The 19,048-nt window shown below is 35.4% G+C and overlaps 1 protein-coding gene across 1 annotated transcript in view; it reads right to left on the bottom strand.

Moving 5' to 3' along the window:
• The window catches only part of b4galt5 (beta-1,4-galactosyltransferase 5), a 55,519-nt gene that overhangs the window by 10,742 nt on the left and 25,729 nt on the right, over window positions 1-19,048 (bottom strand). Inside the window, exons 2-5 of the mRNA XM_039689818.2 lie at window positions 10,900-11,019; window positions 6,876-6,989; window positions 3,704-3,831; window positions 269-385 (exon numbers count right to left, since the gene is read on the bottom strand). Of these exons, the coding sequence (XP_039545752.2) occupies window positions 269-385; window positions 3,704-3,831; window positions 6,876-6,989; window positions 10,900-11,019 (479 nt within the window). The remainder of the gene's footprint in view (window positions 1-268; window positions 386-3,703; window positions 3,832-6,875; window positions 6,990-10,899; window positions 11,020-19,048) is intronic.

The following is a 19,048-nucleotide window of genomic DNA, read 5'->3' as shown; positions in this document are numbered from 1 at the left end:
ATTTGATCTACACAGTGTGTGTTATACATATTTTGCAAAATGGGATCACATTTTTTACATGTATCCAAAAAATCACAATTTTGCCAAATTTCATACCATTTGCATTAAAACAGCCAAAATGGTCAAAGAAATTAAACTGCAAAAGACCAAAAATGTCCCTAATGCAGCATAAGGGTTAAAAATGGTGTTTCAGTCTAAAACTTTATGTGCGAGTTTAAGCAACGAGGACACTAAAGACCGAGATTCACTCGCTCTGTTATTCTCTCACCTGTTCGATGACATAGAAGCCGAACTGCAGTCTCTGTCTCTGCAGTGCCGGGATCAGATGCCGGAAAAGTATCGGGAGGTGCTCAAAGCGATTTCGGAAAGGAACCAAGATGGCCACCTAAAACATGAAATCGGAAAAACAACTGCAAAAATGAGGAAATATCAATTCAGAAAAAGCACTTGAATTACCTGTGTGTTCAACGTGTGTGTGTGAGTGTTAGGGATGTACAGTGAGTATTTAAGGTATATTTGATGTTTATTTGGTGTTTTCTAAAGGCTGTCCCAATGTTGCATCTGATTTAAAAATCACAAATATAAATTATGATTCATTTCCATGAAATAGTTATTTTGTCCATTTCAATGAATTGTGTCATTACACTGATTCACTGACTAAACTGCTTCATTACTCATGCCCATGCTGCATTTTATATGTTTTTATTTATTTTCTACATTTAATAATATCCCCCATTTTCACAGACAGGGTTTAGATTAAGTCAGGATTAGGCCTTAGCTTAATTAGGGCATTTAAAGGGTTAGTTCACCCAAAAATGAAAATTCTGTCAGTATTTACTCACCCTCATGTTGTTCCAACCCCGTAAGACCTTCGTTCATCTTCGGAACACAAATTAAGATATTTAAGATATTACGATCACTCCTGCATACAGTCCATAGGCTTCTTGAGGGACTGGCTCTTGCTGTCCCCGAAAAGTCATTAAAGACATCGTTAAAATAGTCCAAGTGACTACAGGGGCTCAATCTTAAGTTTATCAAATGACGAGAACACTTTTGTGCGCAAAAAAACAACAAAAATAACGACTTTATTTCAACTATTCGTTTATTTCTCCCTCTGCGCGAGTCAAGTTACTAGTTTAATAGCGTAAGCTTCTGTTATTGTACGTCACACGCATCACACACACATGACCAGCGTCGGCCAATAGTGAGCCTACGTGTGACGTAGCTCTACGCAATCACACTACGTTAACTGACTTACAGGCTCATGGAGAAGGAAGTGAATAGTTGAAATAAAGTCGTTATTTTTGTTGTTTTTTTGCGCACAAAAGTGTTCTCGTCGTTTGATAAACTTAAGATTGAGCCCCTGTAGTCACTTGGACTATTTTAACGATGTCTTTAATGACTTTTCGAGGACAGCAAGAGCCAGTCCCTCAAGAAGCCTATGGACTGTATGCAGGAGCGATCTTAATATCTTAAATATCTCAATTTGTGTTTCGAAGATGAACGAAGGTCTTACGGGGTTGGAACAACATGAGGGTGAGTAAATACTGACAGAATTTTCATTTTTGGGTGAACTAACCCTTGAAGTAGCTTTTATAAACAGTTTTAGAAAAAACAAAACAATGAGACAAAACAATGCCACTGCTATATTTTAAGATACGCTTTCAGTTAAAACAGCTCAAACATGCATTTCACACTGTGACTGTAGGCCTAAAGGCCCGTACACACCGGGACGAATATCAGCGCGCGTTATTCGTCAGCGTTTTTAAACGCGTTTTTTGTGTTCACACCCAAGCGTTTTTCGCTGACGATGAGCTGAGTGAACATGCAAATTCATTCCCTGACATTAGATGGCGCTTAATGTAAAACAGAAATAATACTAGAATACTATACTAGGGTGATCATATTCATGTCTCAATGTTTTATTATGACTGACAGATTAAAAAAACGAATGAAATAATGATAGAAATAATATCTTCTGTATTAGAAAAATAAATAAATAATAAATAACTAAATGAAATGCCTCCAAATGTAATAAAAAATAGCTCTCACAAACTTACAAAAACCAACTAACAAAATCTATTTATATCTTTAGTTTTCATCCTCTTTATCCTGTTTTTCTTCCTCATCCACCTTGTTTGCCCATCTATATTTTGCTGTAGGACTGATCTTTCCCAGCAGTTTTTTTGAAAACCAGGACATTTTCATCACTTAAAAACAGCCAGGACAGGACGTGGAAACAGGACATGTGTAACGCAAAGTTGAGATGTTGCCCGGAGATAAAAACATAGCACTAGTTGTCGGATGAACAGATGCACGAGAGACGAGTTGTCGTATTTCCCCGTGTTTAATAAAACCACTCAAACGTTACACTCGTCCTCATACATGGGGATCGAGCGAGGAAAAAAAAACACAAACAAACATCTGTTCACAATAAAAAAATAAAATAAAAGAAGAATACAAAGAGTCGGCAGAGCGGTTATCTTCTCTCCTCACTTGTCAAAATCTAACTGACACTCACACTATGCGCAGTTCTCATCTCAACTCAGATTTCTATAAAGCACAAAGTGACCGTTTTACACATGTCCCGGGAACTGTTGGTCACCGTATACTATACTATTATTACAGAAATACTAATATAAATATTATCATATAGCTCTTTATGCTCCGAGACCAGCAGCTCAACATTGATCTTGCCCATAGGTATCTTATCTCTTCTTCGCCGCGTATGTGTGCTCGGCAAGACCGTTTTGAGTTTGAGCGCCCCCAAGTTGTGCTTTACTGTAACTTCAGAAGTACCAGACACGTGAGCAAACCCGCCAATCTCGTTGGTCGGATAGGTTTTGACGCGGCGCATCAAACCAAAAAAACGAACACGAGGCGTTTTTTAAAAAATACGCTTTTACGCGTGGCGTTTTTCGCGTCGGTGTGAACACTCACATTGGCGCCCATTGTTTAGTCACGAGGCGTTAAACGTCGACGAATATCGCGCGCGAAATTCGTCCCGGTGTGAACAGGCCTTAAAGGTGCAGTCTGTAAGATTGGCAGCTAGTGGTGGAAATAGGAACTGCAGTCCAAATAAAACCTTTCGCAGATCGTTGTTTCTCCCGCCCTGCCTCCTCAGACTCGACGCTCACACGGGTTGCAGTTTGAGGACACGCGACAGGAACAAGCGCAATGGACAATGCAAATTGGCAACATGCAGTATCACAGACCGAAACAAAAACAAACACTCCAGCCTGGAAACACACTTTTCACAGTAAAATAACCGGGCCTGGAAGTGTTTCTCAGAGAAAGGAGTATGTGATCTCAGCATGTTTCCTCAATATATGCAAACATATTATGGTATTTTTATGCTTAGTAGAGTGGAAAAGTTACATACAGCTCCTTTAAGGCTCATCTGTGAAACCATGGGAAAATGTATTATCATATTGAAGCAACGGAATTAAAGAAAATATATATTCTTGTACTTCCCGCATGACGCATTTTAAATGAACTTGGCAACAATTGCTGCTTGTAAATGAATCACTCTGACACAATGAACACTGTTTTAAAAACAGAGTTTTAACCAGATGAAAGAAGCAAATATCTCGTTACAGAGATTTTCATGCAACAACCTTTTTTCCACTGGTTGGCATGACCACAACACTTCTGAAGAGAAAGTAGGCAACCGAGAGTTTTTTTAGGTTACGAAGTGACTAACCTTCCAGCGTGGGAGACAGTCGTGAGGTTTCCAGTGTCCTCCGAGAGAAAGGCTCGTATCTGCCCGATCCAGAAGCTTCTCCACGTCTGATAGAGCGATCTCACTCATGTTCACCTTCAGCCGGCCCACTGACAGACAGAGGAGAGAATCAACAATTATTTATGTGATCTTATAAGCACACATGTAGCTGATGACACCAGGAACACACACACGCTCTGTGACAAAACCTTGTGGAAACCTATTTTAAAGTGTACTTATTTGATTTGGTAGCCATGACAGTCATATTGGATGTCGGTTTGGTTTATTATTGCACATTATTCTATGGGGCTGCTGAATGCTTGACTCTGATTGGTTGACGCATGTTCTAAGATGTGCAATTATTTTCAGGGAAAGAAGTTCCAGCAGGTATTAATTATTGTTTTGTGCCACAAAATTATATATTATTATGTATTATGCACGTATAAGTGACTAAGAAAAGCATATATCACTTACTCTCCCACTCAAACACACAGTGCAGCTCTGACGATTTTATCAGTAAAATAGTTTAGCAACTTAAAATCTACATGACGTTTCTCAGTGGTGAGGTGCAGATGAACGCAGTTCCACTATTAATAGATGCTGGTGCTGAACACAGTTAAGAGACACATGCTGAGGCTCTCTCTCTCTCTAATACTGCATTGATAACTGTATTAGTCTGCTAGTATCAGTGGCTCAAGTCTGTTACTAAATCTAAAATATCTTTTTGTAATTAGCAATGGTGTCGTGAGATGAGATGTGAATTGGTCCCACACTCAAGAGTGTTTCAAAGACAAAAACCTGTGTGCATTATGTGCATTAATTCATTATTCAGTCAATTATTCCTTACATAACCGCCCTCAGGGTGAGATTAGACCGCCCTGGATGATTTTCATGACGCGGCTCTGTTAATAGATCTTCATGGTCTACTTTTTTTTTATCAGCAAACACAAAGCGCAAACAGAGGAGTCTGATTCACTGATCCACTATTATGATTTACTCTCATTACTCTTTACCTAAAACATTATCAAACTGATTCCAGTTTGCATGGATCCACAGAAACGTCTTTATTTGATGTCTGTGTTATACCAGGCAGGACCAGTAATTTGGCGAAGTCAATTTGTAAAGAAAGACTGCGCACATATATATTCAAACGCTCCTACCTATATAGAATCAATCAAAACTAACTTTAGCTGGACAATAACTTTATTCTAGAGCTGCTGTAAAGCCTAAACAATCTCTGTTACTTTAATTTCCTATTATCACTGTAAAGAAGCTTTGAAACAGTCTATTATTACTATATAACAGTGTATTTTTATAAGCGTGGATGAACACAGTGTTTGAGGAGAGTGTGTGGCTGTCAGTGTGGATATTGGCATTCTGAATCACAGATTATTACTTTCGGGAAGTATGACCAACATAAGAATATTCATCGGAAAATGTAATCTGAACTAGTAAGAAGCATCACCTTTGTTCTGGTTCTGAGATTGCAGTAAATCGTGCTGATTAAATCTAACAATCTGTTATCATATCACGCAAAACCGTTCAAATTATACTTTGTTCTCAAATTGTTAATGGAAACAACATCAGCATTGTGTGACTACATGTAATGTCCTTCCAATATTATCCTTGTTTTTACATGGGCCGGTTGCTCCGGTTGCATGGGTCTCTCTTTTTTTCTAGACACTCTGAAGTCTGAACAAAGTCTTTTGAATTTTACAGCGGGTGAATCTGTGGACACTGGTGATTGTTGTTTGAACCTTTGTGGATCCCCCATCAAATTAATAAGTTTAATTATATCAAGTGCTGTGAGAAAAGGCTATATATCTCCACCTCCAGCATCCTCACATGCAATATAGTCTACTAAACAGCAGAATCCCCAGTGTTAAATTAACACTGAGAGTGTGATTTATAAAAACTCTAAGCAGTGTTAAATGATCACAGAAGCAGTGTTAAAGTTAATGAGATAATTAAGTGAATAATTGAGTGATGATTGAGCATTATTGAAGATGTTAACAATCTCTGAAGGAGAAAACTGTCATTTTTAAGTCACCATTATGGTGATCAGTGTTTGGTTTAGTTGGGCTCTTCTTCCTTAAATCAATAACTTTAGATTTTGTTTGGCTGCTGTATGTGAGTTATAACAGCCAGATGAACAAATAGAAAAGGTGATGTGATGGTGTTGGTTGTGTTTTAACATAATCAATAATTGACCTGAATCAAGTTAAATTTACCTTATTTTGATTTTAGCAGCACATTGATTTTAGAGCATACCACTTTTAGCCTTTTCAATGAAATCCAAACGATCAAATAAAAACTAAAAAAAATCTTTTATGTGGGCACACACAGACATCAAGAATTTCCATACAAATCTCAGCAATGGTGACAAACAGATCAAATATGAACATAAGCTCATTATTTATTCATGCAGCAATGCATGATGGGAGCTATGAATGAGTTTTGATTGGTGGCACCCAGAATTTGTGGCAACCATCACCATCAGATCACCTTTTCTATTTGTTCAGCTGGCTGTATTAACTCATGTACTGCAGCCAAACAAAATGAAGTTGATGAATTAAGGGCCAAGAGCCAAACTAAAGCAAACACTGATCACCATAATGGTGACTTAAAATTTCTGGATTTCTCCTTCAGTGATTCTGTTTGTTAACTTCAGGTGTCTTTAATAATGCTCAATCATCACTCAATTATTCACTTAATTATCTCATTAACTTTAACACTGTTTCAGTGTTCATTTATATAATTAACACTTTTCAGTATTAATTTAACACTGGAGATTTTACTGTGTAGCCGAGACTCTTCTTTATGTGTACAGATGTGACGTGATGACTCAATATAGCTTATACTAGCTGAAACTACTTCTTTATGTGTACAGATGTGTGTGTACAGAAATAATGACACAAAGACATGCTTGAAACTCCCGCAGAAATACAGTACTACTGGAATTAAAAACATTACAAGTATTACAAGTTTACCGTTTTGAATCAAGCAGGGAGTTTTGAACACTGACTGGTTATGTATTTTCTCAAATATGTATTTTGGTTAATTTTTAAACCCCCCAGAAAAGCTACGGACTGCAGCTTTAACATGAACATTGTGTTTTGTAAAGCTGTTAGTAAACTGGGAAGTGAGCACTTACTCATGGAGGGCAGCTTCTCTGGGCACACATGATCTGGCCGGTATGTAAAGTCCAGTGGGAGGAAAGGAGTGGTGGGAACTTCTGTCTCGTTGAAGTTAAACTCATACGTGTACTCTAAAAAACAACGAGAGAATCACACATTCATGCATCAGTGCATTATAAACATCACACTATCGTCCATGAAGCCAGGCGTATCCTGATGTCAGCCTCCAGTCAGGATCCACAACCCAGGATGTTTCAGACGTCTCCCAATTCAACATGCTGAGCGTCTGAGGAGTCCATCAGGGGTTTAATTAGTGAGACGTCCAACACCTTCTGGGAGGTGGATCATGGGGACTGGGGTTGAGTCCTAAAGCCTATTCAACACATCCTTTACATACATCTTATTAATCATTTTCATCAAATCAATGTCGCTTAGTACTTTGTTAAACAGGTATACTGGCTTAAAAGCTGCCTTGATTTATGAATGAAAAATATAAAGTCTCCTTCTATAGAGCATGGAATTGAAAAAACTTTTTTTATAACACTGTTCCTTTATTAATGAATAACTACACAGGAACAAATTAATATTCTACTACTATTAACTAATAAGGAACTCTAATTAACACATAGCTCAGATTAGCGCTCAGATGAATGTGAAAGTTCACTATTAGCTAAACAACTTTTTCATACCTCACTGAAGTCTATATAGAATTTCATAATTAACATGAATAATGCATAATTTATAATAAAAGGTAACGGTAACCCATTAGTAATAACTCAAGTGTGGAAGTGGAAAACATGATAACTAATATGGACTGAAGTCATTTTAAGCATTTGAGATTTTTGTCAGATTTTGAATAGTGATTCCTTCTGATGGATTTGGTAACACTTTACTCATCACTAGTGTGTTCCCATGGTCTCCACTTTACTGATCCAAATAACAAGAAGTTCCTTTAGAAATATTTAGTAACACTTGATTCATTACCATCCAAAATCTTACAAAAACCTCAAAAGCTTACTGTGACTTAGCAGTTCAGAAGCTTTTCACATTAGATACTGATCCAAATTATTAATTCATTCAGTTCATTTTGAAGGGTTTAGTAACACTTGATTCATTACTAATTACCTTATATTAAACACGATGCATTATTAATATTAATTATGAACCTATAGTAGTTGTAGACTTCAGTGAGGTATGAACCATAGCGGTAACACTTTATAATAACTGCACACTATTAATCATTAGTTAAGCATGAGTAAACCGTTAATTCATCATTTATAAAACATTAATAGACATTAATATGCAGTTTATAAATATAGCTATACATGCTTTTTTCTTGATTTATAAGCATATCTATAATGCGTTTAATGATTGTATTTTCATACTTTGTTAATGATCAATTAATAATTTCTAAATGAAGTATAGCATTATTTACAAAGCAGTTGTTTAAGAGTTGTCAGTCATTCATAAGACCACTTAGAAAGTGTAAGTAAATGTAGTGGTAACACTTTAGAATACTGTATCTTACTTACTGCAGAATTAATAAGGAATTATTGACGAACTAATAGGTAATTCTTCATTAACTACTTCTTCACTACTGTTAACTACTAAGGAAGATGTGTTAACTAATCAGTATGTAATATAATTTTATGATTGTGTTAAGTATCAGTTAGTTAATCAATAACTAATGAATTCTGTCATACCTCCTGAAGAACTACTACTAATTATCTACTAATTAAGGTTCAAGAAAAATAACTAAGAAGTAACTACTGAACAGTCATACAAAACTAACCTCAGATTATTTGTATATTTTATATACAGTACTGTGTGTGTCTGTTTTCCTCAGCATAGAATGCCACTGAGTAAATTCATGTATTTGAGGCAACGACTGAGGGAAACTGAAAATATAGAGAACTTATTAGTAATTAATAAATAAGTATCAAATAATTCTGCAGGAATTACTTAGAAGCTGGAACAGTATTCTAAAGTGAAAATATAGGGAACCCATTAGTAATTAATAAAGAATTATCAAATAATTATCTAGGAATTAGGCTACTTATAATCTGAAACAGTCTTCTAAAGTGAAAATATAAGGAACTTATTAGTAATTAATAAATAACTTTTAAATAGTTCTTCAGGAATTACTTAAAACCTGGAAAAGTATTCTAAAGTGACAATACAGGGAACCCATTAGTAATTAATAAATAATTATCAAATTAATTATCTAGGAATTAAGCTACTTATAACCTGAAACAGTCTTCTAAAGTAAAAATATAAGGAACTTATTAGTAATTAATAAATAATTATTAGATAGTCCTTCAGGAATTACTTAGAACCTGAAACAGTATTCTAAAGTGACAATATAGGGAACCCATTAGTAATAAAGAATTAACACATACTTCTGACTCAAATCAAACTTACTGTAAATAAAAAATATATTAGCATATATATATTAACGTAATCATCTAAATCTTTGTAAAATACACGACAGTTACTTGCGACAAAGGCGAAGAGAAGTGAAAAAGGCAACAGTGGCAAGGAACCAAAACTCCATCAGGTGACAGAATGGAGAAAAAAACCTTGGGAGAACCCAGGCTCAGTGTATGTGGCTACCGCCATATTGCCGGAACTTGAATGGTGCAAAAGAAGTTTAAAATGTATAAGAACTAAGTATAATAATAAGGTGTTATATACATGAGATGTTTTTGCTTATTTGCAAATCATAGCCTAAGGTAAATGTCTGCACTTATTTTTCTTATTAGTGCTGAAGAATGACAAACTGAATACTGTGTATGACTGTTAATTAGTAGTTACTTCATAGTTATTTTTCTTGAACCTTAATTAATAGATAATTAATAGTAGTTCTTCGGGAGGTATGACAGAATTCATTAGTTATGGATTAACTAACTGATACTTAACACAATCATAAAATTATATTACACTGATTAGTTAACACATCTTCCTTAGTAGTTAACAGTAGTGACTTAAGTGTTAATAAAGAATTACCTATTAGTTCTTTATTAATTCCTTATTAGTTATGCATTAAGTAAGATACAGTATTCTAAAGTGTTACCAATTTAGTAAATACAGGTAGTTATAAAGCATTTAGTAGTGGTCAGTTAACTATTTTTGTGAGCTAATCTAAAGTGAGGACTATTCATGCTTTGTAAAGCATTTATAAAGGTGATTTAAAGACTCGTCAATCTTCTAAACAGTAAAATGTAACAAACACAACGCAGTGATACAGAACATAGAAATATTTAACAGCCTTTAAAAATGCTTTACAAGGCATGACTAGTCCTCACTTTAGATTAGGTCACAAAAATAGTTAACTGACCGCTACTAAATGCTTTCTAACTACCCAAATTAACCCTTAATTACAGCATTAATACATGTTAATAAAGCATTTATTAACACATTAATTAACCATCACTATATGTCTGAATAATAAGATGTATGAATGTACATTTAAATAGTTTATTAATCACTTACTCGCTCTAAGTAATCGTATGAACCACTGAAAACTCTTAAATAACTGGCTCATAAAAAATGCAATTCTTCATTTAGAAATGATAAATTGATCATTAATAAAGGATGAAAATACAATTATTAAACAAATTATAGATATGCGTATAAATCAAGAAGAAAGCATTTATAGCTGTATTTATGAACTGCTTATTAATGTCTATTAATGCTTTATGAATGATGAATTAATGGTTTACTCATGCTTAACTAATGATTATTAGCGTGTAGTTATTATAAAGTATTACCAAAATAGCTAATAGTGAATTACCACATTTACTGAGCGATATTACATACTGATGTGTTAATCAGATTTTCTTGTTAGTTAATAGTAGTTACTAGAACGTTAATAGTGTATTACTCTTCTGTTCCTGTGTAATTCATTAACAATGGAACAGTGTTATAAAGAGTTACCACTTTTTTATATATTTTTGATGTGTCTCAGAAGGATGTCATGCTGTGTTTCTCCGGTGAAGATACGCCGTTACTGTCGCCCGCGTGTCTCGATTCCCTTCGTACCTGTGCCGTTGACGTTGTAGGCGCTGCGCACCATCTGCTCCAGCACCTGAGCACCCATGTTCCTCACATTCTCCCGGATCTGGATCCCCCGGGCCTGAGCCATGAACAGGTATTCATTAACTGAGGACAGAGAGAGAGAGAGAGAGAGAGAGAGAGAGTGTTATTACTACTAGAATAACTATATACTGTACATACTGTACTGACACAACACATACAATAGTATCATAATTCTAAAGTTATTCATTATAAATTTTAAAGAGTAAGAAGAGTATCAATGAATATCTGAAGTCTCACATGCTTGTGTCACATGCTTCCAGAGGACTGGTAATATAGCACACAAGACACAAGATATGGACTACTTTTATAGTAGTTTTTTTTTTTTTTTTGTCATTTTTCGAGCTTGAGCCTCATCATTATTATCTTTCACTGTATTGAAAAAAAAATGAGGGTGAGGGTGACACGGTGTTATTTTAATATACTGCTATAATACACTTTTACTTAAACCTATTTTATTTCAGTTACATTTTTTGTTGACATTTATTATCTATTAATTTCATTTAATTTTATTTTATTTTCTGAAAACCAGTCAAATAATTCAAATAATGCAGGTGTTTCACATAATATATATTATCATATATCACACTGTCATATACTTCCTGCAAAGTGCAACAACTTTACCAATGTTCAATGTTCAATGTTCAACTTTGTGAGAAACCCACAGGCAATGTGTTGCTGTGAGCTCAATGTCACACATGTTAATTCTCTAATCCATTCAAACCTTAATTTCTGCATTAATGTTTGATTTTTCTATCAGCAAGATAAAATGTGATGAGCCATCGTTTAATGCTGGACGTCCTTCACAAGTATGTGTGTGTGTGTGTGTGTGTGCAGTCACAAGGCCGCACAGATAAAGCAGAAAACAATCACTCTTTATGTGCAGATACGTGTGTCCCTCAGATAACCCAGCACACATCTTCATGCTCACTCTCTGACTGTGTGTGTGCATCTTTAGATATACTCCTGCATCCCTCCCTGAAACACTGCACACACCACAGCCCTCGTTCCAGTGTGGAAGCTCTGGAGTAATGGGGGCATGTGCTTAACACTGCACTGTTCGGAAACTCAACTCACAGTATGCATTTTATTTTTTGCATGGGCTTTTTTTTTTTTTTTTGTATTTTATTTTATTTAGCTTCAAAAATCTGAGATCATTTAATTTTGTCCATTTGAAATACATTTGACATAAACACAGTGAATTAAGTTTAGTCTATTTGCAGAAAACTATAGTAAAACATATTTTTACAGAGCTCATCTCTGTTTAAAATGATATATTTTTTAGCATACACACATGCTACATCAGCTTTGTCCATGTTGAGGACTAGGCTGATGTAGATCTAAAACATTCTCTTCAAACACACTCACACACACACATACACACACACCCAGTAATGTTAGGAATGTATATGCCCAGGTTCAGCTCTGATTACCCAATCATGAACCTGTCAGTCCACTATCTTACTAATAGCAACATGGGAAACAACACAGTGCAAACATTGCGTGATCACAATTTTCCTGAAAACCGTTTAAGAGAATTCTTATATGTACATGGTAACACTTAACAATACGGGCGCATGCATTAATTCATTCTTAACTAATGCACAGATAATCATGATTTAATGTATAACTAATGAAGAACTAAACCATTAATTAATGATTACTGCATCAGCAACTAATAAAGAGTCTATATGATTAATAGATTAAGTAATACATGAATTATCATTCAATAATTTATCTTCTTATCTGGACTTATCATTCAAGTAGTTACATGTTAAACAATTGCTGTCTAAGTTAAGGTTACAGCTGGGGTTTTATTTTTGGAATAGTGCATGTTTCCCACAGTCAGCCAAGAGAAAGTTGGTGGAATCTACCTTCTTACCTATCTTAGATTATGGAGATGTTTTTTTACAGAAATATCACTAAAGCTCTCTTACAATCAGTAGATTCTGTTTATCACTCTGCTCTAAGATTTATAACTTGTAAAAAAATATCACACTCACTATCACAGGTTGGCCTTCACTTCACATAAGAAGGTACAAACAGTGGCTCACACTTGGATACAAGGCATTAGTCGGCCAGCTTCCTCGATATATGAATAGTTTAATAACTTTTAATAGCCAAGGGTATAATCTACGTTCAAGTACATCTTTTAAATGTTCCTTTAATGAAGACAGAGTTTGGAAAAACTGCTTTTATTTATAGCGCATCAGCTGAATGAGATCCAAAGTTCATTGAAACTTGATGAACTTATTTCAATAAATGAGTTCAAGTTACATTTAAACAAATTATTCAAACCTGTATGCACTTGCTCTTAACGTTTAATCTTGTTTTATTGTTGTATATGTGTGTGTTGTGTAATCTGTTTTATGTAGTTATGTATATTGTTTGCTGCTATTTTGGCCAGGGCTCACTTGAAAATGAGATATTTATCTCAATGTGATTATTTCCCTGGTTAAATAAAGGTTAAATAAATAAAAAAACTGCTATTAGTTCAATGTGTCATTGTGTACTAATTCCTTAGTAACTAAACGTGTAAATTAATGTGTTAATTACCACAATTTGTCAACGCTATGCACTTCAACTTCCAGTTGTCTGCTTTAATTAATCATTAGCTAATGATTTGCAATGGTATCATTATGTTATGACTTTACTTGTAGAGGCACATCATTATTAACTAGTAATTTGGTAATTTGCACATGAATTTGCTCTAACAATGAAGTAATTAATCATGTATTAATGAATATTAGTATACCTGTCATATTATCTGGAAGTTGAAATACAAAGCTTTGGCTCATTCTGGTAATTAACATATTAATTATTAAGTTATTACTGTGGGTGACATGGACTCGTCGACCGGTTCTGCCTGTTGTCTGTGTTTACAAGTGTCGACAAGTCATGTATTACTCCAGTTGTGTTTGTGCTAAACCAGGAGCGTTTCCAGTCTCGCAGTGTTTGCAAGCCGTGGGGAAACATCAGAACGCAACATGCGCAATTACTGACAACAGATAGATGACATTCGCCAGTTTTGTTTTCAGTTTTTTTACATTCATTCATTTCAGTTTTTTTTTTTTAAACACTGCAAATGATTCAAGAAGTCACAACCTATTTCAGAACATTTCAATAGAGATTAATTCGTGAATCTGGCATCGCTAGTTAATCCCATTGTAGCTACATGATATTGCAGTAGCACCTCAATGCAGTACATGAGATCCACAGGGAGGAGTCGGATCAAGATCCAAGGGGTGGGGATGGGTAGGATTAGGGTTGGGTTTAGGGATCAGGGGGCAGAGTTGGGTAGGTTTAGGTGTATGTAAGGCGGGAGGAGTTGGATCTGGATCTGACTCCTCCCCGTGGATTTCATGTTCCGCAGTGAGAACCATCTCTGATATTGTCATGATCACCACATTATCAACTCTAACCTGCAAATACTATATTTACATCCAACTTTTCGCAAACACACAATAGCCTTCACTCACATAAAGTGATACAAACTATATAGCAAATCTCACAGCTTGACTGTTTATCATCGCAAAATGCGAACTATATTATTATAAATTATGCAAAATGCAACTATAAGTCATGGAGATATAAAGATATTAAAGATTAATATCATGATTTTCTGTAAAGCTACCTGGAAACAATGAGTAGTGTGAAAAAGCTATACAAATAACATTGTATATCGCAAAGTAACCTGTAATGGCTAAATATATTTGCAGTTGAGCAAAAGTGAAAATAAAGTGAACCTGGAGAGCTCTGCATTCCCAGAGCGGCCAGTGGATTAGCTCAGAGGAGGACACAAACCAGACACACTGCAAGCCAAGAGTCCTTTACATGAGATGAGCACTAACACACACACTCCTTAAAGGGAGACAATGCTGTTCATTCACACTTGTTGTTACACTGGTTGAAACTCTCTTCACATCCTGATAGCAATCAATAAGAGATCTCACAACATAACGATGTTGTCATCCCCTTAAAGGGTTAGTTCACCCAAAAATGAAAATTAAGTCATTAATTACTCACCCCCATGCTGTTCCAACCCCTTAAGACCTTCGTTCATCTTCGGAACACAAATAAAGATATTTTTGATTGAATCTGAGAGCTGGATCAGTACATAGACTGCCTAAGGGACTGGCTCTTGACGGCCCATAAAGTCATTGATGAAAAGGTTTAAATATTCCATGTGACTACAGCGGCTCAATTATAAGTTTATCAAGCGACGAGAATACTTTTTGTGCGAAAAAAAACATAAATAACGACTTTATTCGACTATTCCATTACTTCCTTATGGCCGCATGCGCGAGAACTGAGAAGAGGACGTTCTCCTTCGACTACTTCTTGTTACCGGCTGCTCAGCGCTTAGGAGTATTACCACCACCTACCGTATAAGATGATGTGCTGATATAGCTGGAAGCGCAAAACTTTCTGTTTACAAGCAGAGGAAGATGCGCGCTATACATACGCTTTTCAATTAGCGTATTTTCCGCACTATAAGGTGCACTTAAAAACCTTTAATCTTCTCAAAAAACGACAGTGTTCCTTATAATCCGGAGCGCCTTATATATGGATCATCATTTTATACGGTAGGTGGCGGTAATACTCCTAAGTGGAGCAGCCGGTAACAAGAAGTAGACGAATGAGAACGTCGTCATCTCAGTTCTCGCGCATGCGCCAATAAGGAAGTAATGGAATAGTCGAATAAAGTCGTTATTCATGTTTTTTTCGCACAAAATGTAGTCTCGTCGCTTGATAAACTTATAATTGAGCCGCTGTAGGCACATGGAATATTTAAACCTTTTCTTTAATGACTTTATGGGCCGTCAAGAGGCAGTCCCTTAGGCAGTCTATGTAGGACTGATCCAGCTCTCAGATTCAATCAAAAATATCTTTATTTGTGTTCCGAAGATGAACGAAGGTCTTACGGGGTTGGAACAGCATGGGGGTGAGTAATTAATGACTTCATTTTCATTTTTGGGTGAACTAACCCTTTAATGAAGAAGATGGCAACCCATGGCGTTACCCGGATGTGTAAATGCTCTCAGACTCGAGAAGCACTTCAGTGTCGGCACGATCAGCGCTGACACGAGTCTGCAGCAGGAGCTCTGGAAGCGCTCTTCAGTCATTATTACTGTAATGTTAATGCTTTGAGACACGGGGTAGTTTAACACCGTTTCACTCTCCGCTGGGATCTCTTGCTTTCATTACACACTGTAAAAAAAAAAACGCGGTCTATGCAGACAATCCAGGCTCCTCAAATGGCAACAAAAACAAACTGCAGCAACCCGCTCCACGAAACATAACAAACTGTTCCAGCCAATAACTGACAAGAAGGCCTTGGGGGTGGGGTTTGGGGGGTGAGTGCAGATTAGGAGGAGGGAGGGTTTATCTAGCCTCCGTTTTGTTTGAAAATACTTTAAACGTCAACAAGAAGTCACGTCACCTGACATCGCTTAGAGCACCTTTAAGTCATTTCAACTTAAATGACATTAAACTGAGTTAAAAATGAGTTGAATCTTGCGTAACATATATTTTTTTGAAAATTGCTTAAGTTGAGTTAAAGCAATGTAAAAACACATGTTGTCGTCACTTATTGATCACGTCATTTTCTACAGTGCACAGTAAAAAATATTTTAATTTGTTTTTTTGTGTGTGTGTGTTCAGTCGGCTACTATTGTTAGTTGTTAGTGTCTATGTGATGTCACACATTCTTTAGGCCCAAGCTTTTTTTTTTTTTTTGTCACATACAGCAAATATCTTCTCCCTATCCTCTAGCTGCCTGTCCCCTAAACATGAATGTATCCTTCCTCTAGAAGATTTAGCTCCTGACATGTACATTCATTTAGTGTTTTAGCATAGCTGATCAATCCGCATTCAGGCCCTTAACCTGTTAACTGTCACCCAACCCCCCCCCCCCCCCTTTTTAAATAGACATGAAAATGCACATTTCGAACTTAAATGGTTGTAATTCAAGAATGCTTTGGAATATAGACATATGATTGGTCTTGTTTTAAAGAAGACATTTGGCAGATTTTTGTAGAAGTGAAATAAATTAAGAAAGTGAAACAGAAAAAAAGTTATAGAAGTTTGAGTTTATGGAAATGTACAATGTAAAAATATTAATTATTCATATTTTACATAAAATATATATTTTCAAAACCTGGGCTACTCTAAAATGGCAGAAAGATCAAAGCCAAAAATCTGAACAAGTTGTGTTTCAAATTTTAGGTTGATATCTCAAAAAATGAGCTTTCAGTAAGATTTTGTTTGAGCGCAGTACCTTTTTCACTAGGGCACAATCAGACTCCATTACTGCCCATATAAGGGCGCCTGCATTTCCATTCCTGTTTTGAGTGATATGAACCATTATTTTCACAATTTTCATACAATTTCTGAAGTAGAGATCCTATTCAGAAGTAGCATGGGAAGTTTGGCAGATTTTGATATGAAGTGAACCTCTAAGAAACGCATACAAAGAACACGCATGCAAGTCATAGTTAGCTGCCACGTCACAAATGGTGAATTTATTATTTTTTTCTTGATATTTCAAACTTTTCAGACCTTTTTTTTTCCAAAATAATTGAATGGATTCTATCTTTTGAACTTTTGGCATGAAAACAAACTGAGATATCTACCATTTTTTCATGATTTTTCATGTTTACTGCTATTTTAAAATAAAGGTCTGAACACGCCTTATGAGTATGAAAATATTCTTGTTTTATATTGATAAATTATGGCTCCTCTGTAATATATTTTGAAAATCAGTCACCAAATATGGAAACTAGAGATTGTAAGCTTTCAAGTGATATATAGTTTGTCAATATTATTTAAGGTATTTACTAAGATATTATTGTTTTAAAAATATAGTGGCAAACGTCCCACCTGTGGGACGGTGACACCCTGTTTTTTTCTGTTTTTGTTTTTTGAGATTCCATCCAGTAATTCTGGTTATATTTTATAAAAATATAAATATATCTCTTGAACTATGCGGTAAGAGAAGCAGGAGCGGAGCCCCTACTATATATACGTGTATATATATATATATATATATATATATATATATATATAGTAGGGGCTCCGCTCCTGCTTCTCTTACCGCATAGTTCAAGAGATATATTTATATTTTTACATATATATATTTACATATATATATATATATATATATATATTAAGAGTTCAGATGCAAAAGCCTCTAAATGCCATTTGAAATTTTCTTCTTTAATGATGATTTTTATCAAACTTCTATATTTAAGTTCAGTAATTTCACTTAAATAACAATTAATAGGTAATTATCATTGCCATTTAAGTCAAATCACTGAACTTAAATATACAAGCTTGATAAAAATGATCATTCTAGAAGAAAATTTCGAATGGCACTTAGAGGCTTTTGCATCTGAACTCTTCATATATATATATATATATATATATATATATATTTATTTTTTTAAAGAGGATCTTATCTGGGATTTTCTTTCCAGTTATATGATCAGATGATGATCAGTGCGTTTTCTTCTTCTCAGAGACCAACAGCACACTAAGCTTTTAACAAAACATAACCTTATGACCAATAAGAGCATTAATGGGCTTTTCATTATTATCAGTCTAAAGCACTAAAGCAATAAACATCTCCATAAACCTTTGTGATTCTGATTCCTCCATCTCGTTTCATGCATCCTGAATCCTGATGACCTCAAGGTTCATAGGCAAACATTTGTGTTAATAATTAAATTCATGTGCCATTATGAGGAATTGTTTGTGTAATATCAGCACGTATTGTATAGCTTTATTGCTTCATCCTGCCATGAAGCATCTGATTCCCCGTCGGCCGCTTGACAGCATCTGGACCTCGAGCGCAACCATGCTCGTGACTTCAGTAAAGCTGCGATCACATGATCATCCGCTGCTGGTTAAAAAACGTAAAAAACAAGCAGTTCAGACTGAATATGGATCTGATGATCTATTAATAAATTCACTGCTTCACAAAAAGAGAAAGGTCAAATAAGAAGCTCACTTAAACTTCAAAAGTTTGGAGTCGCTAAGATTGTTCTTAATACGGGATTATATTGATGCAGTGAACTCTCATTACTCTCCAGGG

The sequence above is a fragment of the Pimephales promelas genome, chromosome 20, assembly GCF_988280905.1.
Source record: "Pimephales promelas chromosome 20, fPimPro1.hap1.1, whole genome shotgun sequence".
Classification (NCBI taxonomy): domain Eukaryota; kingdom Metazoa; phylum Chordata; class Actinopteri; order Cypriniformes; family Leuciscidae; genus Pimephales; species Pimephales promelas.
Note: the sequence above shows the minus strand (reverse complement) of the source record. Positions and strands in the feature narration are given on the sequence as shown.